We start from the raw sequence: 25,142 nt of genomic DNA, 5'->3' as shown, positions 1-25,142 counted from the left end.
GCAAATTAGTTTTACAGTAGAGACCTGGAGCTGGGGTCTCAAGCGTCTGCTGGGCATATAAAAAGTGGGGGAGGACATGTGTTTGAAAGGGAGGAGGTGGGAATGCTTGACCCTTCGCCCACCCACCCTTTCCTCAGTCATTTTTCTTCCTTGCGTCAGAAGAACGCAGCCAGGAACGGGAAAGCACAAGACGAATGGTGGGAGAAGGAAGGTGCCATACCCCTGCCTGCTGATTCTCTTATTCAAATCATGCTCTCTCTCTTTGCTTTTTAGTAGGGATGATTGCCCCAGTTCCATGATTTGATTGTTTCAGAAGCAGCTCTGCCTTCCATTCCTCCTTGGTTTTGGTTTAAGCAGGAGAATTTCTAAACTTAGTTCAGAAATCAGAGCAGAACACATTGAGTCCACCGAAGCATTCCAGACCTTCCGTTCACACACACCTTTCCCTCCCTCCACATTAATCGCATGCGCATGCGCACTGATAAAACACTGCAAAGAAGCCATCTTGATGATATTGCACATGAAAGTGTATGGAGATTCTTTTGTTGGTGTGCTTTATGAATGCCTAATGGTATAACATTGCACAAAAAGCATCTTGATAGATCTGCAAACATGATCACTTCCAAGACTGCTTTTATTTTCAGGGCTCTGTCAGGGTGCATGTGTGCTCCATTAAGGTGGAGGAGGGGGACGCAACAAAATGGGGGGGGATGTAACAGACGATGCATGAAACAAAGCAAAAACCACGGAGGATTGTTTTCACATTCAGAGGTCCAAAACTGAGAAAGTAATTCAAGGGCAAATTCAGAAGCATTCGTATTACTTAAATTTTCAGCAGAAACCCAGGTCACCAGAACCAAATCTTCTTCCAAATGTCTTATTATGGGCCCTGGTTGCAGTTCCTTGGACCCCTGCCTGAGTATCACTACATCTCCCCCATCGCTCTTGCAATCTACAACGGAAAAAAAAGAAATCAACTGAACAAGCACACATCCTTCTTTATTAGGAGACTGGCGGGGGGGGAGGGGAGCAGAGGGAGGGGGGAGAGAACCACTTCTACCATTTTATTACCTTGGAGGCAAAGTCGTCGTTGCTGCTATATAATCTATATTTAACTCACATCTCATTCAATTAAGATTTCATACTGTCGACAACACCACGCTGTCTGGAAGACTTATTGCAAATGCCATGCCATAAAGCCCATAAATAAGTGGCAGGATTTTCATACTTCAACGGGAGAGGGGGGGAAAGGATACAAATAGACAAAGGAAAAAGAAAAAGGAAAGATTTGTTTGAGCGTTCCTTATTCAGGACATTTACTACAGAACCGTGGGAAATGCATAAAGTCTGGCATGATGAAGAGGCTCTGGTGGGGGGAAAAGCAACCTTTATGATCTGCTCCTATTAAAGGAAAACACATGCACACAAACAGTACCCTGTAAGGAAGAAGCCACTGGAGGAGAGAGGATAAGTAAAGGTGAAAACTCCCCACCGATCCTCAAAGCACAGAATCCTTAACACAGTGTTCTAACTCCTAACGTTCAAGGGCATTCTAAAAAAGGTACTTCGTTGGAGGCATTGTTAAAAATGTATGGGCGAAGCAGGGGACTTGGATTACTTTCCTGTAAGTAAAATAGCAAAAGGCAAAGACCTGGTATAGGTCTAACAATTCCAATTTCCTATCCATGGCTAACTCGGAGCACCCCAGCATCTTGCATGTGTCTTCCCACACCTCTTCCTTTCCAGTTCCCCGACCCCTTCAAAGCTAACCATGGTGCAGAGCAGTGTTCCCTCTAAGCTGAGTTAGTGTGAGGTAGCTCACCGTTCTTTAGCCTCCAGCTCACACATTTTTGTATTTGCTCAGGAAGGAGGGCTCCAGAGCAAACTAATTTATGCAGTAGCCAAATCGCTTGCACACAACTGTAATGCCAGTAGCTCACAAAGTAGGATTTTTGCTTACAAGACTCCACAGCTTAGAGAGAGCATTGGGGCAGAGCTATGTCAGGGTTGCCAGGTTCCCCAAACCAGACTCTCTGGCACAAGAAACTCTGGGACTTTTACATCATGGCTAAAATAACACTTTTTTTATATTACCTCCCCACTTTTTTTATATTACCTCCCCACTAGCCTCTGCTTCAACTCTTACTAACTTTTCTGCTACGTGGCTCCCAATATTAGACTACTTAACGATACAAGATGAAATACCTAGTATAATGAATCAACTCCAGTTATGGTGACAACGTAAGGATTATGTAGCTTAGCATCTCTTTCTCTTCTCTCCTGATTTATTTGTTTTCCTCTTCCTCTCTCTTATTTTTCCCCTTCCCCTCTATATTATCAAGTATACTTCTGCTCCACTAACAGTAGCTATGGCTCAATTTTGTAATTGTTATGCCAGTTATTGTTACATTCTTAAGCCTCTGTATTTCATATTTATCTTTCAATAAAATGTTAATTAACCAGGGTTGCCAGGTCCCCCCTGGCCACCAGCGAAGGGATGGGGGGGGTAGGGTGGCCAGCTCTAGGGTGGAAATGTCACGGAGATTTGGGGATGGAGCCTGGGGAGGACAGGGACCTCAGTGGGGGTACAGTGCCATTGAGTCAATTTTCTCCAGCAGATCTGATCTCTGCAGTCTGGAGATAAGCTGTAATTCTGGAGGATCCCCGGGTCCCACCTGGAGGCTGGCATCCCTATTCTAAACCCACTTCCAGCCATGCTTGCAACCACTGACTTCCAGCTAACCCTGGTTAGTTTAAAGATAGGTGTATTGGCACCACTGCACTGTGGGTAACGTAAATCAGGAAGGCTGCAGGAAATTGTATGCAAAAGGAGGAGGAGGCGATGGGAAAGGGGAAGGAACCCATAAGCCTGCAACACGAGTAACATGTTTTAATCATAGTTAGAGGACTGGGGTTAGGACATGTCTGCCCTTGGGCCAGAATCATGTGCTTAGTCTTTTGGTACCCTGGTACAAAAATGTAGCCCAGTTGCACTGTTCCCAGGCATGTCGAGGACCAACTCGTGCCAAGAAATGGGTAAGAAGATCAAGATCTGCTTTCTCCACTGAAATTAATGAAGCGTGGTTTCTGAGCACATCACAATTTATAAGAAATAGAGGGGCGGTCGAGATCGAGATAATCCATGCCAGGGTATTTCCTGTTACTATGTATGGCTGTGAAAGCCAGACAAGAAAGAAAGCTGACGGGGGGGGGGGGGGGGGGGCAGAAGCGAAAGCGTTGAAATCTTGTGGGATACCGTGGACCACCAAAGAGACAAACAAGTGGGTCTGAGATCAAATCAAGCCTATACTCTCCCTAGGAGCTAAAATGACTAAACTGAGGCTTTCGTACTTGGGCCACATTATGAGAATAGTCCCTAGAGAAGACAATAATGCCAGGAAAAGTTGAGGGTAGCAGGAAAAGAGGAAGACCCAACCTGAGATGGAAGGACTCTATCAAGGAAGCCACGAGGGCCCTCCGTTTGCAAGACCCCGAGCAAGGCTGTTAATGATAGGACACTTTGGGGGGCATTAATTCATCGGGTCGCCATAAGCCGGAAACAACTTGACGGCACTTAACACACACAGGTGGGCGGAAGGGGAGACTGTATTTTTATGATGATGATGATTATTATGATTTGCAATCAAGTCACAGCTGGTTTACAGCGACCCTTTGGGATTTTCAAGGCAAGAGACATTCAGAGGTGGTTTGCCACTACCTACCTCTACATAATGACCCTGGTATTCCTTGGAGGCCTCCCTTCCAAATACTGACCGGGGCCGACCCTGCTTAGCTTCCAAGATCTGATGAGATCAAGCTAGCCTGGGCTATCCGGGTCAGGGCAGCCTTTATTCTAGTGCTCCACACTGTCCTTGAGACGCCATGGCTGACCTTGACCGCTTCTCTGTTAGTGAGAGAAGACGGCACAGTTAGGATGGCTGTGTTTTCCCTCCTTCAGTCAGATAATGTTGAGACATTCCCAGTTGGCATGTTAACCAGGGGACGTGATGCCTGCTGGGGTAGGAGGAATGGTTCCATGTGCTCAGGATCCACGTGGACCTGTCCAAAGCCATCACCCACTATCCGGTGTCAAAGCCAAGGCCGAGACGGAAACAGAATACGGTTGTGCTGGGAGCCAGGTGCAAGCTAGACAGGCAAGGCTTTTGCCTAGGCCTGACCTGGAAGCATTTACCCTGCCTTGTGAAAACCTTCTTTGGTTAAGAAAAAGCATTTTGCGGGGGAAAGGCTATTGTGGATTATCTGGTGGCTGGTGAATGTATTGTTGGAGTGCTGCTACTGTTTTGATTTTAACGCAGTTGCGATATATTGCGTTATCTTGGTTGTAAAGCTTCTGACAGCTTTCGAGTCCACTGGAGCCAGGGTGTATAACTCTGCTGTGGATTGTACTGTAAGCATCTTTGAGGGCTACGAAGCAGGGATTACATTCTACACTACACTCGAATTCACCCCTGTAATTATCTCGGGGTATTTTTACATTCTACACTACACTCGAATTCACCCCTGTAATTATCTCGGGGTATTTTTACATTCTACACTACACTCGAATTCACCCCTGTAATTATCTCGGGGTATTTTTACATTCTACACTACACTCGAATTCACCCCTGTAATTATCTCGGGGTATTTTTACATTCTACACTACACTCAAATTCACCCCTGTAATTATCTCGGGGTATTTTTACATTCTACACTACACTCGAATTCACCCCTGTAATTATCTCGGGGTATTTTTACATTCTACACTACACTCAAATTCACCCCTGTAATTATCTTGGGGTATTTTTTGTTTCCACATTACATTGAGGTCACTCCAGTTTCGCCCCACACTTGTCCCGGGATAAACGGATGCTCTTATAACCAGGAATAAATGCAAGGTATTGTGTCACGTGTTGAACTTTGATAAAAGAAGGGATGAGATCCAAGTGCGGAAAGGACCCTAGAAGAAGAGGCGTAGCTCCATGACAGGGCATGCCCCGTGCCTGCAGAAGGCCCCACGTTCAGTCCCTGGTGACTCCACTTAAAAGATGTCAGAGGAGAAGATGTTGTGAAGACCCTTCTCTGCCTTTGTTCCTGGAATGGGCCAATAAGTTAGAGGGAAACAATGGTATGACCAGGCATAAGGCGGTTTTCTGTGTTCCCTGACATTACTCAGTGGGGAGGGGGGGGATGCCATTCATGCAATGGTTCACCGTAGATGCAGCTAATAAAAGGTCAGTCCTGTTGTAATAAATCTATGAAACGTTGCAAAGTAGGAACAAGAGAAATGTTCATGATTCATTGACTTTGTGGATGTAGTCTCAGTGCGTCCCTGTGTAATATGGGTTATATCTGGACATTTTAAAAAGAGAAATATTTAACCCTTTGCCAGAAGAGAGATCCAAGGGCTGAGTGGCACCAGACTAGAGACTGGCATCTGACGAAGGCAGGAAGGAGGTGCATCCTTCTGGGGTATGTGCCGCTCTCTATAAAACCTGGATGCAGCCCTCTCTTGCTACCTTAGACCAGTGAACTTCAGGCCATGGGCTGGACCCTCAGGTGGGTAGCAGAGTCCCTGCTACTTGGCTATGAGCCCTTACAGCCCTGCCATTTTTTGTTGCACTTCAGAAGGACGTACAGTGCAGACAGCAAGGGTGCCATACCTTGTTCTCTTTTTGTACGAATGCTGAGAAGAATAGCTGGATAGTGAGGAGAGTTACTCTGGGGTGCAGAGGATTTCTCCATGGCTCTGGCCCTTGGCTTGTTCTTCACTAAGGCTGCCCTGTACTGGTGCTGGGATCATGTTTCCTGTCCCTAGCTCTTTTGATCTGCTGTCCATGGTCCTGGCCTTGACCTCAGCAAGATCATAACTCTGGCTCCCCTATTCCAGTTGTGTGATTCTGAGGTCACCTGGGCCCCAAGCTCCCAACTCTGGAAAGGTTGAAGACCACTGCCTTGGATGACCATAATTTACCCTCTGTTTCGCCAAACATCTGTTTGTTGTAGGGGTTGCTTGGTAGAGATGTGGGCAGCCAGTTTAATAGAGAAGTCCGTCAACAAGCATTTCTCATTGAGAAACCCTTGATAAGCTTCAAAAGCAATCCAGCGGTCCCCCCAGGACACATTCTGGCAATGACTAACCCTGTCAAAATCAGAGGGTGGCTGTGCTGGTCCATGGCAGAACAGCTAGATTGGAGACCAGTAGCATCTTGGAGACCAACGAGACTTTCAGGGAACGCGCTCTCGAAAGTCTAAGCTCCCTTCATGAGACACAAGGTGGAGCGGAGACCTCCAAGTCCTCTAGGTCATAAGGACTCGGAGACCTCCATTTCAATTTGTATCTGACGAAGGGAGCTTTGACACTTGAGAACTTATACCTCAGAAATCTTGTTGGTCTCTCAGGTGCTACTGGACTTGAATCTAGCTATAAGACCCAGCCAGGATCTGACATACCAATGAGCCCATCGAAACTGGGAGGCTTTGGACAGAGCACATTAAAGCACCAGCCAACAGGCACATGGATGCTTTGCACTGCTGATGTTCCTGTTCTATGGTCGGTATGTGTGCAGGGGAGGCATGCCTGCTCCAGAGGCATGTCTAGCTTATAGATCCCTCTAGTGCAAATTCCCTCAACATGAGAGTGTGAAATTAGAAAGAAGAAGAAGAGGAGGAGGAGGAGGAGGAGATTGGATTTATACCCCACCCGTCACTCGGAGTCTCAGAGCGGTTTACAATCTCCCTTCCTTCCTCTCCCCACAGACAGACACCCTGTGAGGTAGGTGGCGCTGAGAGAGCTCCTTGAAAGAACTGCTCTTGAGAGAACAGCTCTGAGAGAACTGTGGATTGCCCAAGGTCACCCAGCCAGCTGCAGGTGGAGGAGCGGGGAATCAAACCCGGTTCTCCCAGATTAGAGTCCGCACTCCTAACCACTACACCAAACTGGCTCCTGATCAGAGCCTCTGATTACCAGCATCAATCCATCACAGGGGATCTCTAACTTATAATGGTTTGCATCCAGCAATTCTGTGTGATTGGACGCAAAAGAAAGTGTCAGTGTTAAGGGGGAGGGACACAAATTATAGCCTTTAAGGCAGCAAGGATAGGTTTGAATAGTGCTTGGAGATTCCTAGCAACAAAACCCATAAAGAATGGGGGGAAATGTAGAAGCACAACAGGTGCTGCTTTCTCCTCTACCATAGCTCTGTTGGAAAGACTAAAAGCTGTTTACCATGAAAAAAGAAAAGTTTTTTAAAAAAAATGACATTTGTGGATAATAACACAATCTCAGCTGCAGTCTGGCTGCCTAGTTCACAGTATATTTCTCTCGGGGTTGTTTAGCTGTGCGGAGGAGTTTTTATTTTATTTGGTGGCTTGCATTTGGGTGTTAACTTCTCTTTTTTCTTAGTATGCTTCTGTGTGGCATTCAGCGTCCCCCTCCGCCCAGCAAAGCAGAGAGATAAGTCACAGTGTCGGTCCCGTTAACGGTTTCCAAAAGCTACAGGTTAATTCAGTCCGCAAAAATCCACCTGACAGTCGGCCGTCGATGCTCACACCAGAGGGTGGTTCAGTCAATGTGAACAGCCACTTTGGTGAAACAACGTTGCAGGTGGATGTGGCACTGTCGACAGCTTTTAGGAATAGCATCGTAAAAACCAAACAGATGTGTAGGAGGCACACAAAGACACACAACGTTATGCCATCTTTGTTAGTCCCAAGGCCAACGTACAGCAAAAAAGCACGGATTGGATTTCAGTCTACCTCTGCCGCTGGCTTTTGTACAGTATTAAAAAGAAACGTTTGTTGGCTGGATGTTTCCTGGGCAAGCTGTGCCCAGATAATTGGATTACTCGTTATTTAACGCCAACAGAGGATGCAGATCTGGACAAGAAAGGCCCCATTTCAATAATGCCGTAGCAAACCTGGGCTCTTTGCCAAGCAGAAAGCAAAGCTCATCTGTCGCGATCTCCTTTCCTGAGGTGCCGCTAACTTTTCTCAGTCCTGTTACCGAGGCAGCGGGATCCGTTCCTGCCCTTCTGTTGTCTCCTGCTTTAGTTGCAAGACCGTCCAGTGTATACAGTTGCTAGCTATTCCGTAGCACTGTTTCCGTGGCCACGGCAGGTAAAGACATTCACAAAAGCTGGAAGGGTTCACTCATCGTAATGCAATGTGGGGAGTGTTCTCCCCCCCCCTTTCTTCCAATTTAGCAGGTGATAATTAAAGGAGAAGTCACTACTGGCACAAGTTGAGAGCAAATCCTGGGCGGGCAGAAACCATGGCAAAGGTCCCGAAGGCATGGCTCGGCTGCTGGACAGGAGGGCTGACGGGGTCTGGCGTCAGACTGCCGAGAGGTCGATCCTGTTTGCCGAATTGCTGCTCTTGTCCCAAGTATTCAGTTTCGTGGGGCTGGTTCCCGGCCTGTTCCCAGTTATCTGGAGAAAGAAAATAATATTGAAGTGACAGCCAAGCTCTCACGGAGGAGATTGCCCTGAGTCTCGATTCTACCACTTTGTTCCACAGGTTCGTTCCACTCATGTCAGGGTTCCCCGACCTTTCTGAGCCTGTGGCCACCTCTGGAATTCTGACAGAGCGTGGTGGGCGCAGGCACAAAATGGCTGCCGCAAAACGGCTGCTGCAGAAGGTGGAGCCGGCCACAAAATGGCTTCCAACAGACTACCTACAGCCACACAGTGAAGATCCTTTTGCTGTGGAGGAAGCTGCTGCCAAAGCAACCTCCCAAGGTCAATCAGGGCAGAAGCTCTAGCTTCTACAAACACTTGGCGGGCACCAGGAGAGGTCTCGGCAGGTGCTCTGGCACCCACGGGCTCCATGTTGGAGACGCCTGACGCGTACGATGGAATGCCTCCTCAAGGGGAAGCAGAAACAGCCCAGATGAGGAACTCATTAGCATAATAGGCCACACCCAACAGCAGAAACTCATTAGCATATTAGGCCACACCCATGACATCACAGCTTATTGGCATATTAGGCCACACCCCCATGTTACCAGAAGTGTGCTCATCCAACTCAGGGCTTTTTTGTAGCAGGAACTCCTTTGCATGTTAGGCCACACACCCCTAATGCAGCCAGTCCTAATGAGTTTCTACTGTTGGGTGTGGCCTATTATGCTAATGAGATCCTGCTGGGCGTGGCCAACTCAGGAGCCAGCCGGAACTCTGTTCCTGTGCGTTCCTGCCCAAAAATAACCCTGCACCAAACTACTACCATCTCTCAAGAAAAGGCAGTGGGCACATTTGCATTCTGAACTGAGCAATTATGAATTTTGTCAGCATCGCCAGTCCTCGGCAGGTGCTCTGGCACCCACGGGCTCCATGTTGGAGACGCCTGACGCGTACGATGGAATGCCTCCTCAAGGGGAAGCAGAAACAGCCCAGATGCAAACCTGCCACTCCAAAGAGACGCAGGCCCCGATTTCTTGTACCCGCCAAACTACTACCATCTCTCAAGAAAAGACAGTGGGCACATTTGCATTCTGAACTGAGTAATTATGAATTTTGTCAGCATCGCCAGTCAAGACATGTCTTTTAACAGGTCAGCTCACACGACGTCATTCTGCCGCGGGGCGGACGCAGCCTCACGGCTAAAATAAAAGATTTGCACAGAACGCTAGTTCAGCCCCTTGATGTGCACCTCCACGTAGGCTCTCGGTGGGCTGTCTTTTCTAAAATTTAGATATTTTTAAACTGCACTGCATGAATCACGCAATCATCCGTTCATCCATCTCTTATTAACTAAAAAGCATGATGCAATTATGGCTCCTTCCTGTCGGAGATTCTTCCCCATGCGGACAGCAGGAAGCTACCACAGTGGAGGGGAGCGTGCGCAATGTTCCCTCTAAGCCGTGGAGTCTTGTGAGCAAAAATTCTCCTTTGTGAGCTCCTGGCATTAAAATTGTGAGCAAGTGGTTTGCTGCATGGATCATGCAATCATCCGTTCATCCATCTCTTATTAACTAAAAAGCACGATGCAATTATGGCTCCTTCCTGTCGGGGATTCTTCCCCATGCGGACAGCAGGAAGCCACCACAGTGAAGGGGAGCATGCAGACATCACCGTTCCTGAAAAAGCACCTTTATTGCTATAGTATGAACTACATTACAGTTAATTTGATCCATTGAGAAACAGGTACACATGAAGCTGCCTTATACTGAATCAGACCCTTGGTCCATCAAAGTATTGTCTACTCATACCGGCAGCGGCTCTCCAGGGTCTCAGTCTCCAGGGTCTCAGGTGGAGGCTACTGCCAGATCCTTTTAACTGGAGATCCCAGGGATGGAACCTGGGATCTTCTGTGTGCCAAGCAGATGCTCTGCCAATGAGCCACAGCCACGGGCAAGTTCACTGACGAAAACTGGGGTCTCTGAACACCCTGGGAATTCTTTCTGTATCCACTGGTCTGATGAGAAGCCCCTATACATCTGTCATGAACAGGGTTGCCAACTCCTGCTTGGGAAATTCCTGGATATTTGGGGGTGGAGCTTGGGGAAGGCAGGGTCTGGGAAGGGGAGAGGTCTCAGAGGGGTACAGTGCCCTGGAGTCCGCCCTCCAAAGCATCCATTTTCTCCGGGGGGACTGTTCTCTGCCATCTGGAGATCACTTGTAATCCTGGGAGATCTCCAGGCACCCCTGAAGCTTGCCACTCTAGTCTTGAAATCCTATGCACAGCAAAGGATTCTGGGACACAGACTAAGGTTCACCCAGTGTACCCGCCAGGCCACGGCCCTTGTTCTGTTGAGTGTCTTTTTATCCCATCCTTCCTCCAAGGAGCTCAGGGTGGAATACGTCCTTCTCTCCTCACTACAACCCCCGTTGAGGTAGATTTGGCTGAGAGTGTGTGACAGGCCCAGGGTCACGCCGTGAGCCTCACAGCAGTGTGGGGATTGAAACCTGGGTTTAGCTGATCTAGTCCAACCGCTGCACCACTCTGGTTGCCGGGCCCATTTCCTTTTCCCACATGTGGTTTTTTTGGGGGGGATCTTTCCAATTCTCAATGTTTCTGTGTTACAAATAATCTGATGCCAGCCTAGGAATACTTACGATATCGGAGTGGAAAGGCTTCACGTTGATGTTGCGCATGGAACTGCTGGTGAGGGACCACACTTTGGTTTTGTGCTTGAAGGCGGCTCTCACCTTGGTGGGAAAAGAAAGGACAGCAGGAGATGAGAACCTTCAGTCGGCTGGATCTATCGCATTCACTTAGAAGATGTAAAGCCACAGAAAGCTGTTATCTCTCCAAGCAGCCCACAAGGAGGAGGAGATTTGTTCCCCACCCTTCACTACCCGAAGGAGTCTCAGAGCAGTTTACAATCTCCTTCCCTTCCTCTCCTCACAACAGACACCCTGTGAGGTAGGTGGAGCTGAGAGAGTTCTCTCTCGAGAACTGCTCGTGAGAGAACAGCTCTGAAAGAACTTGTAACTGACCCAAGGTCACACCAGCAGCTGCTTGCGTAGGAGCAGGGAATCAAGCCCGGTTCTCCCAGATTAGAGTCGGCGCTCCTAACCACTATACCAAACTGGCTCTCCACAACTAGGAGCCTTTCCACAACCTTTATCCTTCAACTTTCACTGTTGCTTAACATTGGCTGCTGTGCCCTATTCTCTGGTGACCGTCCAGGCTGGTAATTCACACATGCATGTCCATCGCATGACGCCCCCAGCAGCAAGAGAGGAGTTGCATGTCTGAGAGAATATGAAGAATCAAATCGCCACATCCATGTGACCTCACGGCTCTTTAAACACTGACCGCTTCACAAATTCAGCAGTGAGTCATCAAGAGGGGAGCAACTGATATTTTTTTCTGCTCCAACTCTGGGTTTCCAGGGCTCTGTTTGTAGAAAAAGTCCAGGAGGAACTCATTAGCATAATAGACCACACCCAACAGCAGAAACTTATAAGCATGTTAGGCCACACCCCTGACAACACAGCTCATTAGCATATTAGGCCACACCCCCATGTCACCAGAATCACCAAGGAAGCCCAGGGTTGCTACATGGAGGCAGGCCATGGCAAGTCACCTCTGAACCTCTCTTGCCTTGAACATGCTAAAGGGTCACCATACGTTGGCTGCGGCTTGACGGCACGTTCCACCACCACTTGTCTGTTTCCTTCCATCAACGCTTCCCTATGAAACTAATGTTTACCTCATTTTTTCCTCTGTTGCATATAATTGGCATTGAAATGGTATCAAAGAATGAAACAAATGGGAAAAAAATAGCAATGGAAAGAGGCAACAACAAAAAATATCCCCAAAGGGCAGAACAAAGCAAAAATAAAAGGGTCACACTGATACACCCTGTGGCAGTATCCAAGATTAAATTCCTTGTTTGCCCCGACCTGGACGGCCCAGGCTAGCCCAGTCTCATCAGATCCTGGAAGCTAAGCAGGGTGAGACCCCGGTTAGTACTCGGATGGGAGGCCACCAAGGAAGCCCAGGGTTGCTACATGGAGGCAGGCCATGGCAAGTCACCTCTGAACCTCTCTTGCCTTGAACATGCTAAAGGGTCACCATACGTTGGCTGCGGCTTGACGGCACGTTCCACCACCACTTGTCTGTTTCCTTCCATCAACGCTTCCCTATGAAACTAATGTTTACCTCATTTTTTCCTCTGTTGCATACAATTGGCATTGAAATGGTATCAAAGAATGAAACAAATTGGGGGAAACAGCAATGGAAAGAGGCAAAAAAAATAAATAAATCCCCAAAGGGCAGAACAAAGCACAAATAAAAGGGTCACACTGATACACCTGTGGCAGTATCCAAGATTAAATTCCTGGATCGTGCCACTTCAGAGCACTGATGAGAAACCAAGGGTTGGATCCAGTTGGCAGAACTGGACTGGCCCTTGTATTCCTTTTTCTCATCATCACCCTCCTTATGTGACCCTCCTAGATTAGCGGGGAGGGGAGGTCTAGGACTGCTGAGAAAAAGGGATCAGGCAAGATTGACCTTCTTTTTATTGGGTTTAATGTAAAAAAAATAATTATCAATTGCCTTGGGAAGTACAGAAGTTTAAGAACATATCTTCTATATGCTGATGATGCGGTTATTCTGTCAAGAACTCCTACAGGCCTTAGAAGAGCACTTAAATTATTTTCTGAATATTTCCATGACAATAGTTTAGAAATAAATTACGCTAAAACCAAGGTAATGGTTTTTGCTAAAAGGTTACCAAAATATTATCACTGGACTCCAGGGCTTTTTTTGTAGATTAGCATAATAGGCCACACCCAACAGCAGAAACTCATTAGGTCACACCTCCACAGGGCACACCAGAAGTGTGGCCATCCAGCCACACCCACCTTTTGCTTCTTATTCCGTTTACCTTGTTTGTTGTCAACACCCAGGGCCTTTTTTTGGAGCAGGAACTCCTTTGCATGTTAGGCCACACACCCCTAATGTAGCCAAATAAGGCACAGAAAAACAATAACTGTAATATTAAATTTATGTTTCGGCATAGCCCGTGCCTAGCATGGAGAGGCCAAACCATTCTCCCCTATGGGGGAGGAGGGTCTTCTGATCCATACCTCGAGCTCAGGGGACTGCACTCAGGACTTCCCTGCACAGCTTTGGCTGTGTAAGTATTGAGTTCAAGGAAATGTATCAGGAGATTGTCTCTCCTGTTTAACTGGGACCTTGGCAAAGGGTCATCAAAAAAACTTTCTCAACTTGGCCTCTCAAAACAATTTCTTAGCTCTCTCACATATGACAAAGTGAGAGAGTTAGTGAGACAGAGAATCCAGGACATAGCTAGACAGGAGGATCTTAATAACTCATGCAAATGGTGAGCCCTTTTAGAACCATTGTATAAGGTAGTGCCTATGCCGTATCTTTTTTATCTAGAAAAACATGAGTTAAGGAGAACGTTTACCCTCATGAGGTGGGATGCCCTCCCTTCAGCGGTTACAGAGGGGAGGTTTAATTTTTTTAAAAAACCCTTGCTGATCGCATATGTCACTGCTGCAATGATGGAATTGAAACCTTAATGCACGTTATATATGACTGCAGGGCATATAGCCACTTTCGTGATATTCTCCCACTCTACCCTCAACTAATCAAAAGATGCAATTGCTGAAGACCCTCCTAGAAAGTAGGTGCCCCAAGGTTACAGCTAAACTTGCCAAATTTGGCTGGTTAGCTGTAAGGACTAGAAAGCTCCTAGTGAAAGACGAATAGATGTAATTTGTTACAGGACTTAACAGGTTTTACATGCATGCTCTATTTGATATTCATTTTATATATTTCATTTATACTTGTGGTTGTATGAATTTAAAGTTTGAGTTAGTTTGACTGCTGTATTAGAGTGCTGGCTTTTTGCTGTGAATAAATTCGTTGTTGTTGCTTAAGAACATAAGAGAAGCCAGTATTGGATAAGGCCAACGGCCCATTTAGTCCAACACTCTGTCACACAGTGGCCAAAAATACCAGGTGCCATCAGGAGGTCCAGCAGTGTGGCCAGGACACTAGAAGACCTTCCACTGTTGCCCCGCCCCCCAAGCACCAAGAAGACAGAACATCCCTTGCCCCAGACCAAGAGTTCCTATAAGAACAATACCTTGTGGCTAATAGCCACTGATGGACTTCTGCTCCATATGTTTATCCAATTCCCTTTTGAAGCCGTCCATGCTTGTAGCCACCACCACCTCCTGTGGCAGTGAATTCCATGTGTGAATCACTCTTTGGGTGAAGAAGTACTTCCTTTTATCTGTTCTAACTGGGCTCATCAATTTCTTTGAGTGCCCGTGAGTTCTTGTATTGTGAGAAAGGGAGAAAAGTACTTCTTTCTCTACCTGCATAATCTTTCTCTCCCATGCATAATCTTATAAACCTCGATCATGTCGCCCTTTAGCTTTATGCAGTATCCCGCATCCTCCACCTTTCCCGATTAAGGGGAAAATGCTGTTCAAACAAATCACAAAGATGATCTGACTCCAATGGTAACAAGAGAAAGAAATGTTACCTACAAAAATAGAAGCGTATCTTACATGACACATTCACGTAGCTACATTTAACTTATTGTGAACAAATTAATGAACAGATTAACTTCAGAAAGGTTAACTTTCTACAGCTCCAAACCCAGGAGAGAGAGAGAGGCCTTATACAGGGGTCATTTCCTGCAGGAGCACACAGGAGCGGAGCTCTAGCAGTAAGGAGCCCAGCGGGTGAGCACATGCAACAAGCCTCGCCCCCTGCTTCCAGCAGCCCTCAGTCGGGCATCTGTTCTAACTGGGCTCATCAATTTCTTTGAGTGCCCGCGAGTTCTTGTATTATGAGAAAGGGAGAGCCCGCCTTCAGGTATAAGCTCTCCCTCCTCTGTGAGGGTAGATCTGCACGTCCCCCCCCCCATAGCTAGCAATCCAAAACAGTCCAGTGGCACCTTTAAGACCAAGTTTTATTCAGGTACAAGCTCTCCCTCCTCTGTGAGGACAGATCTGCACTCCCCCCCCCCAATAGCTAGCAATCCAGAACAGCCCAGTGGAGCCTAAGCGGTGGGTGTTGCCTTCTGACACACTTCTGGTGATGTCAGGGGGTGTGGCATAGGCAAATGAGTTATGCTAATGAGTTATGCTAATAAGTTATGCTAATGAGCTCCTGCACCTCTTTTTCTACAAAATGACCCCTGGTTTTATATAAGATGAAAACAGAAGGCAAACAATGGCCAAAGGGCTCAACATCTAACTGATGAGAGACTTGGCCCCGAGTGAGCGAATTCTCTTAACCCTTTCCTTCCCAGATCCTCTTGCATGCAGAGTTACAATATCCAACATTCATATCAGTGGAACATTGGCTAGATTTAACCCCAATACAAAGCCGCTTGCATCTGGTTATACATCCTTGGGAAATATATGATGTCACTGATATCATTGCCCAGTGCTTACCCTCAGCCACGTTGTTCCACACAACCTACTACATAAGAAGGGCATAAAAAAAATGTATGTTCCTTTAAAAAAAGAAATTGTAAGCAGGTGCTCTGTGTACGCAGGGGACTTGATTATATGCTGGCCCTGATTCACACAATGAGTCGCTGGGCTGAACTAAAAACGGGAAGCCCCCTTTATGTGAAATGTTCATCTCGCAACCCAAAGAAAGTTACCATTTTGTCAGTCTTTCAAGGGCCATAAAAAGTAGAGCAACCCCCCTCCCCCCGCCGCATTCTGTCACTTTTGAAGTAGCAAGCGATAGTGGAAGAATCACACCGCGCATACGCTGGCAAGATTGCCTCCTTGAAAGTAGCAATCTCAAAGCCTGATTCCCAGCAAAACCTCTTTCCTGATCTTGGCAAACTTTGCAATTGGAAGGCAGAAGATTGTTTTTCTGCTTCGCAGAAGCTCTGTGCTTTTGAAGAAAACCTCACATGCACCCCAACACACACACACACACCAGAAAGGTCACTTTTCCATGCCACAACTGACTGCATGCAGAATGGCCAATGGCTACTAAGGGGAAAGTCACATCTAGACCAGTGTGACCAGTTAATGGAAGCTGGGATAGCCATTACAACAGATAAAAGGAAGTGCTTCTTCACCCAAAGAGTGATTAACACAGGGAATTCACTGCCACAGGAGGTGGCGGTGGCTACAAGCATGGACGGCTTCAAGAGGAAATTAGATAAGCATATGGAGCAGAGGTCCATCAGTGGCTATCAGCCACAAGGTATAGATAGGAACTCTCAGTCTGGGGCAAGGGATGCTCTGTATTCTTGGTGCTTGGGGGGGGGGCGGCAACAGTGGGAGGGCTTCTAGTGTCCTGGCCCCACTGCTGGACCTCCTGATGGCACCTGGTGTTTTTGGCCACTGTGTGACACAGAGTGTTGGACTGGATGGGTCATTGGCCTGGTCCAACATTGGCTTCTCTTACGTTCTTATGTTAACCATCACTCTTATGAGATAGTTGGTCACAGTAGGAATGATGGCTACAGATGCCAACTGTGGATTGGAAAACTCCTGGAGATCTGGGGACAGGACAAAGGGGCTTCTCCTCGGCAGAGAAACAGGCAAGTTCATTGACCAACACTGGGGACGTTGAACATCCTGGGAACTCTTTTCTATAGCAGAGACCCCTACACATCTGCCATAGGGTTTCTAATTCCATCTTGGGAAACACCTGGAGGTTTAAGGGTGGAGCCTGGGGAGAGCAGGGTTTGGGGGGCGGAGGGACGTCAGCAGGATAAAATGCCCTACAGTCCACCCTCCGAAGCTGCCATTTTGTCCAGAGGAATTGAACTCTGTTGTCTGGGGACCTGTTCTAATCTCGGGAGATCTCCAGGCCCCATCTGGAGGCTGCCAATCCCATGGCCTGGTGTGTCCTATAATTTTTAATTCGGTAATGCTGCCTTCGAGGAGCTGCGGTGGCTCAAGTGGTTAAGACGCTGAACTGCAGGCTGTGGAAGGTCGGTAGTTCAGCAGTTTGAGACCCGAGTGCGCCGCATGACGGAGTGAGCTCCCGTCTCTAGTTCCAGCTCCTGCCAACCTAGCAGTTCGAAAGCAAGAAATTGCAAGTAGGTAAATAGGTACCACTTCGGTGGGAAGGGAACAGCGTTCTGTGTGCCTTGGTGTTTAGTCATGCCGGCCACATGACCACGTAAACGTCTTCGGACAGCGCTGGCTCTTCGGCTTTGAAACGGAGATGAGCACCGCAACCCTAGAGTCGGATTCGACTGGCTTTCGAGCAAGGGAACCTTTACCTTTACCTTTTTAATGCTGCCTTAATGGAAGATGCTGTCACTTGGGAACAACGTTTAGGAGACTTTCCTGTGGTGATTGCTATAACTATTGTTTATAACCCCTGTTCATTTCTCTCTCTCTCTCTCTTTCTCTCTCTCTCTTGTCTTCCCTTTTTCCTTTGGCAAACAAACTACAAAATCTAATGGGAAAAGATGAAATGGTGTACACTCCCAGCACACCTCCATTCCCGAGGCAATCAAAACGGCCCCATCATTTACAACACACTTTCCCATCGAGCCCTTCTGTTATTGCTTGTAAAAGTCGGCAAGAAATGGGATTTCGGCTCGATGCCGTCTGAGTTTCAGTGCAGCGACAGAATTCGCTCGTCCTGGTTTGGATTGCTTAGCTATACTAGAACTGGGAAGTTTTCTCTTCTCGCTCAGTTTAAATATGCTGCACGCTTGTAATGAGCAACGGATTAGATGCTAGGAGCAAACAGGTAAAATTAAGTCCTGGTTTGAAAGAAATATGAGATGCACTGAAAAACCACTCCAATGTAATGTTCAAAATATATGAAATGGTATTTAAGGTTATTATTTATAGTTTGCTCTGACTTGGAGGAGCTGCGGTGGCTCAAGTGGCTAAGATGCTGAACTGCAGGCTGTGGAAGGTCAGTAGTTCAACAGTTCGGGACCCGAGTGTGCCACATGATGGAGTGAGCTCCCATCTCCAGTTCCAGCTCCTGCCAACCTAGCAGTTCGAAAGCAAGAAATTGCATGTAGATAAATAGGTACCACTTTGGTGGGAAAGTAACAGCGTTCCGTGCGCCTTGGTGTTTAGTCATGCCGGCCACATGACCACGGAAACGTCTTCGGACAGCGCTGGCTCTTCGGCTTTGAAACGGAGATGAGCACCGCAACCCTAGAGTCCAACTCAACTGGCTTTCGAGCAAGGGAACCTTTACCTTTACCTGACTTGGAAGACCCAGGCCGGCCTGATCATGGATGCTCTTGGAAGCTCAGCAGGGCCAGGCCTTGGATGGGAAATCTCCCCAGAAGTCCAGGGTCACTATGCAGAGGCAGGCAATGGCAACGCTGTGTGTCTCCTGCCTTGAAAACCCTACAGGTTCTGGCTGTCAAATATAACGATGCCCCCAAATAGCAAAGAACTGTTATCAACTTTGTTAGTTGCTGCTTAATTGGTAACAGCCATTAGATGGAAAGATCCCAGTCCACTTCATCTGAACCTTTTGGTACACCAAGGTATGGGAGTTGTTTGTGATGGATAAAACCGCAGACAATGTTAATGTGTTTGGCCACTCTAAAAGTCACACTAACAAAATGCACAAATGGCTCCCTTTTCTAGAGGCATCATTTCGACATAATTTGATGGTGAGATCTCAGATTCCTCACCGCTTTTATGAAATAATTAATTATACGTAAATGCTCATATTGAATTTTGATCAAACTGGATGATCTTTACACTTTGTCTTCAATATATATTATAGCTTTCTTATAACACCTTTTATATTTTGAGTTGTTAAGACCTGGGGATTTACTTTCAATTCAAGAATTGTATGTATTCTGAGATGTATTATTTATGCTGCTCTGTTATAAGTTGGAAAATGTTGTTGTTCTATGAAAATTTAATTATAAATATTTTTTTAAAACCCCTATGGGTTGCCGTAAGTCAGCTGTGACTTGATGGCCAAAAAAAAAGGGAGGGTTCAGGAGTGCAGTGATGCATGGTCAGTGCCTGGGGTCTGTGGGAATCCCAAAGTTGGTTTTCTATGCGGTCTAATGGACCCTCCAACACCATACCTGTAGACTTTTTTTCCATTCAAGTAAAAACCTCTTGGGCTTACAAGTGAGAAAAAAACCCTAAATGGTTAACTGTACGAATCAATCAATATGTCATTTTCATATTTTTAGTTGCCATATTCTGTCATTGTTCATTCTATTTGTTTTCATTTACTTCATTTATATCCCACTGTTCTCCCCAATGGGACCTCAAAGTGGCTTGTATTTGTCTCCTTTCTTCCATGTTATCCTCGCAACAAGCTTGTGACAAAGATCAGGCTGAGAGAGAGTGTGACTGGCCCAAGGTCACCCAGCAAACTTCCATGGCAGAGTGGGGATTTGAACCTGGGCATCCCAGACCCTAGTCTGATACGGTAACCCAGGGGTCCCCAGCATGGTGACCGTGGGCTCTATGGCACCTGCGGACACCTTTCTGGGTACCCGCCAAGTGTTTTGAGGAAGTGGGTGGGGCCAGGTAGGGCTTTTGCTTAGCAAGGCTTCTGATGATCAGATATTTGATTGGCTATGCAGATTTGCTTAAAACGTTGCTTTGGCGGCAGCTCCCACCGCAGCACAAGGATCTACCTTGTGCTATGGAAGTTAAGCTGTGGCAATCATTTTGTAGTTGGCTCCGCCTCCTGCAGCAGCCATTTTGTGGGAAACATTTTGTTGCTGTGCCCACTGTGCCATGTTAGAATTCCAAATGTGCCCACAGGCTCAAAGAATCTGGGGACCCCTGCTGTAACCACTACACTACACTGGATGTGAATATTTTTGGTCTATACATTTCACTGCTAGCTGCGGTCGCCAGTCTCCTGGTGGCGGCTGGAGATCTCCTAGGATTTTACAACTGATCTCCAGGTGACGGAGATCAGCTCCACCAGAAAAAAAAATAGCCACTTTGGAAGGTGGACTCCGTGGCATTATACCCAGTTGAGGACCCTCCCCTCCCCAAACCCCACCCCCCTCAGACCCCACACCCAAAGTCAAAGTCTCCAGGTATTTTCCAACCTGGAGGTGGCAAACCCTACTGCTAGCACTGGTCATTATTCTGTGCCTTGTATGTATTTTTATGCATTTTTAGCACAATTTATATAGGATTTATACATACAAATGGCCGGATCTTACCCATTTTTTTCCACTTGCGAAAATGGGAGGAGGGGATGCTTTGCACCATCCAAAAGGCTAGGGGAGAAATCACGGAACCCCCCCTTGGGCAAAAGCCATGCAGGATACACTCAGGAGGGGAATCGTGGGAGATAGATAGGAAAAACTGGTACCATCCAACCCTATGTGCCTCATTTATTTGTATAACATATGCACGCCATATGCTGATTTAGTGACACATAAATAATACTGAAAATGTGTATGTTTTGTGGGAAAATATTAGCATGAGAAAACTATGAAAATACTCACACATTCCGTTTACACAAGGGAGAAGCAAATGTGGCTATTCAAACTGAACTAGCAAGCTTGCAGAATCTCATAGCATCTCCAGTTACATTTTTGCATAAATATAAGGCAGCTATTTAATTTCCCCCCAAGTGGCTTTAACTGGGGTTATCTTTTAGTGAAAACCCCATTTCGCCTGCATGCGGAGAACTAGCGCATCCAGAGGAAAAGGTTTATATGGGCTGTTCAATTTGAAACATTGAAGGTTTGGACATTCCTGGAGATTTGGGGTGATGCCAGGGAAAGACAGCGATTTGGGAAGAGTAAGGGACCTTGGTAGGCTATAATGGCATAAAGTCCACCCTCCAAATCAGCCATTTCCTCCAGGAGAACTGACATTAGTCTGGAGATGAGTTGTAATTCCTGGAGATCTCCAGACCCCACCTGGAGATTGTCAACCCAAATAGGATTAAAACCCTAGAATCTTATACCCTAGTACCCTCTCAGCAGCCCTGCTTAGACGTATGCTTGCTTAGACTTATGTTGCAATCTATAGTGGACTTTTTTGGCCTCTTGCACTACATCTTGCAAATGGGAAGAATTGCCATTATCTGGATTAATGTGTACCAGAAATTAGATTCAGTGAAACATATGAAAAAAAAACTATGTATTTCTTGGTGGTGATGAAAAGGGCTGTCAAGTCACAGCTGACTTATGGTGACCCTGGAGGGTTTTCCAGGCAAGAGATGACTAGAGGCGGTTTGCCATGGCCGGCCTCCGCGTAGTGGCTCTGGAGTTCCTTGGTGGTCTCCCATTCAGGCACTAACCAGGGCCGATCCTGCTAAGCTTGCAAGATCTGATGAGATCGAGCTAGCCTGGGCCATTTCTTGCATACATTATATGCAGAGAAGGAGGAGGAGGAGGAGGAGGAGGAGACTGGAATTATACCCTGCCCTTCACTTGGAGTCTCAGAGCGGCTTACAAACTCCTTTCCCTTCCCCTCCCCACAACAGACACCCTGTGAGGTAGGCGGGGCTGAGAGAGCTCTTGACAGAAACTGCTCTTTCAAGGACAGCTCTGACAGAACTATAGCTTGCCCAAGGTCATCCAGCAGCTGCAAGCAGAGGAGTGGGGAATCAATCCCAGTTCTCTCAGATTAGAGTCCGTGCACTTAACCACTACACCAAACTGGCTCTGAAGAATGAAGAATCATTCTCCTTAGCCGAACCACCAACGACTTCACCCAGTACTGTCTCTTTGGACTGGAAGAAATCCTGCAAGTTCTGGGGCCAGTGATTTCCCCAGCCCTTCTCCCTGACCTTCTTGCTGAGTGTTGAACCTGGGACCTTCTGTATGCAAAGCAGATATTCTACCACTGAGCTATGGCTCTGCTCCCTATATTAAAGCTCTGTAGATGTGACCTGAATCCTTTCAATGGCCAAGCCGCAGCCATTCATTTTACACCCAGAGCACTTGACTTCAGCCCTGTTTCCTGGTTTCCTGGAGATGCCATAAATCGCAGAGACAGCAGCTAAATATACTATATATATAAACCGTGAACATTGCTAAGCAACTCTGAGTGAAAAATAAAAGGCCTGCTCTCCAGAGCAACATCATTAACTGGCACCATTCTCCAAATGCTGAGGCTGATTTACAACCAAATTTTAAATCATCGTATTACTCCACTAAATAAATAAATACAGATATATATCCCGGCATTACGGCACTCTCGGTTTTACTGCACAAAGTCCTCTTTACACGGAAACATACCTCTGAGTTCAGAAGACAGTGAAACAGGAAGATGAAGAATCCCTAAAAGAATAAAATTGAGAAAAAATATATTACCAACGCTGATCTAAGCTGCAGCAGGGACTGGGCAGATTTACAATTAAATAGAAATTGGCCCTCGTTACATGGAAAGGGGGGGGGGAGATACAGCAGACCAATTTCGTTCTTCATAAGGGACAGGGAAGCCACAGATCCTAATTCCCCCGGGAATCATTCTGAAAGCTCCCTTCTTCAAAGGAGCCGCTTGGTCCTTTCTGTTCTGCCATTTTAGGGCCAAGCTGCACGATAAGACCGACATGTGCCAGGTCAGGGGCATCCGACCAGACTTGCAGTCAGACCTCTATCGAGGAACTCGCCTTAAAAAGAACTCATTGGCTCTGTCCTCAGAGGGAATGCTGTGAGCGGGGAGAAGAAGCTTTCAGATTCCCTTAGGGTTGCCAGCCTCCAGGTGGGGCCTGGGGATCTCCCGCTTTTACAACTGATCTCCAGCTGAAAGAGATCAGCTCCCCTGGAGAAAATGGCTGCTTTGGAGGGTGGACTCTGTGGCACTGGACCAGGCTGAGGCCCCTCCCCTCCCCAAACCCCGCCCTCTCCTGGCTCCACCCCCAAAGTCTCCAGGTATTTTCCAAACCAGATTTGGCAACCCTAGATTCCCTCCCACCCCACTTTTGCCAGTGGAAAGGGAGGTAGGGGGGTTGCCCCATTTTTCTAGACCTGTGTGCTCTAGGAAGGACACGTGGAGCCAAAGAAAATGGACAAAAAGTCCCCTGCTTCCCTTTCCGCTGGCCAAAGCAGGGTGGGAGAGAAACGGGAAAATTCCTTATCCCCTAGTGTTGCCAACCTCCAGGCAGAGCCTGGAGATCTCCTGCTATTCCAATTGAATGACAGAGATCAGTCCCCCCTGGAGAAAATGGCTGCTTTGGAGGGTGGACTCTGTGTCATTGCACAATGCTGAGGCCCCTCCCCTCCCCAAACCCCACCATCTCCAGGCCCCACAACCAAACTCTCCTGGTAATTCCCAACCCAGAGTTGGCAACCCTGTTCTTCCCCCTCGCAGCATTATCTCTCAGCACCAAGCAAACAAGAGCTTTCTAAGGTGAACTTCTCTGACTATGAATCCAGTTGTGCGCCCCGACGTACATCTGACTGCGAGTCCAGCCACGCACCTGTGACCTGGCACATGTTGAATGGATCATGCAGTAACACCCTTAGTGTCCGGCCCCAAGTGGGCCATCGCCACATTGGAATGGACCTGTGTTCACAGTTTCCAGGGCTAGAAATCCATCCACAGAGGATCCCCTTTGTGTCCACCAGAGGATGAGTCCAGTCCTGCTGTGGCCTTGACCACTGGACCCTCCTCCTCTGAAATGAAGGAATGGGAAAGTCCATTTCTTCTTGGGATGGCCACTGGCAAATCCCGTGGGAAGCCACGGAACTACCACCAAAAATGGCATCCCCGTATTGAATTCTCCGGAGAAGAAATCGACACGGGGATGCCATTTTTGACAGCAGTCCCCTGTCTTCCCCAGTGGGTAATCCATCTGCTAAGAAAGAAATCGAAGCCCTTCAGGCAAGAACACTTGAAAGCGATAAGCACCAACTGGGAACTACTAGACTCAGGCAAATACTTCCACTGTCTGATTTATCTCACAGTGGCTTTAAGATACTGAACAGCAGAGTCACTGATGAGGCCCAAGAGTTGCCATTGATCATACAGACTTATGAGCGATGCACAAAGGCCATGAAACTTTAGAGGAAAAAACATAAATAGAAATTGCTGGTAAAGACCTGTCTATTAAAAGCTCGAAATGCTCTACACAGAAATTTATGCCGGCTCTTTGGCGCTTTAGTGGTGCTATGAACTTACTTGCAAGGAGTTGAATATTGCAAACATGTACTGGAAGACCAATGCATGGTCATTGACAGCCAGAACGCCAAAGATCCATGAACTACCCAGGATAGGCAGTAAGACAGCAACTGCTTTGGCTGTCAACCTGTAATACAGCAGGAGAGAATGGGGATTTTAATGCAATGGACACGTTCAAGTTTCAGTGATTCCAGAACTTCTGTGCCAGTTTCGGATTTTGTTACATGAAATGTCACTATGCGGGCTTGGCATAAGCAGAACAGAACCTGCAGCCTTACGTTATTATTACGTGAGAGCCGGAATGGTGTAGTGGTCAGAGTATCAGACTAGTTTCTTGGACACCCAAGGTTCAGGGAGGGAGTGTGGCTCAGTGACAGAGCATCTGCTTGGCATGCAGAAGGTCCCAGGTTCAATCCCTGGCATCCCCAGTAAAGGATCAGGTGGTAGGTGATGATGAAAGACCTCTGCCTGAAACTCCTGGACAGCTGCTGCCAGTCTGGGTAGACAACGCTCTTTGATGGACCAAGGGTCTGATTCAGCATCAGGCAGCTTCATGTGTTCATGGGTCTGACTCTCCATCCAGCTGTGGAAGCTCACTTGGGGACCTGGGCTAATCACAAA

At 47.2% G+C, this 25,142-nt stretch overlaps 1 protein-coding gene across 1 annotated transcript; it reads right to left on the bottom strand.

The window, feature by feature from the left end:
• Positions 1 to 8,210: 8,210 nt before the first annotated feature.
• On the bottom strand, positions 8,211 to 24,648 carry LOC107107605 (adhesion G-protein coupled receptor D1-like; the record flags this gene model as incomplete). Its single annotated transcript, XM_015407917.1, has 4 exons — positions 8,211 to 8,426; positions 11,052 to 11,144; positions 22,637 to 22,678; positions 24,522 to 24,648. Coding segments are annotated over 4 exons (358 nt in total), but the record flags the coding sequence as incomplete, so codon positions are not given.
• Positions 24,649 to 25,142: the final 494 nt, after the last annotated feature.

The sequence above is a fragment of the Gekko japonicus genome, unplaced genomic scaffold, assembly GCF_001447785.1.
Source record: "Gekko japonicus isolate JY-2015 unplaced genomic scaffold, Gekko_japonicus_V1.1 scaffold4363, whole genome shotgun sequence".
In the NCBI taxonomy this organism is placed as follows: Eukaryota; Metazoa; Chordata; class Lepidosauria; order Squamata; family Gekkonidae; genus Gekko; species Gekko japonicus.
Note: the sequence above shows the minus strand (reverse complement) of the source record. Positions and strands in the feature narration are given on the sequence as shown.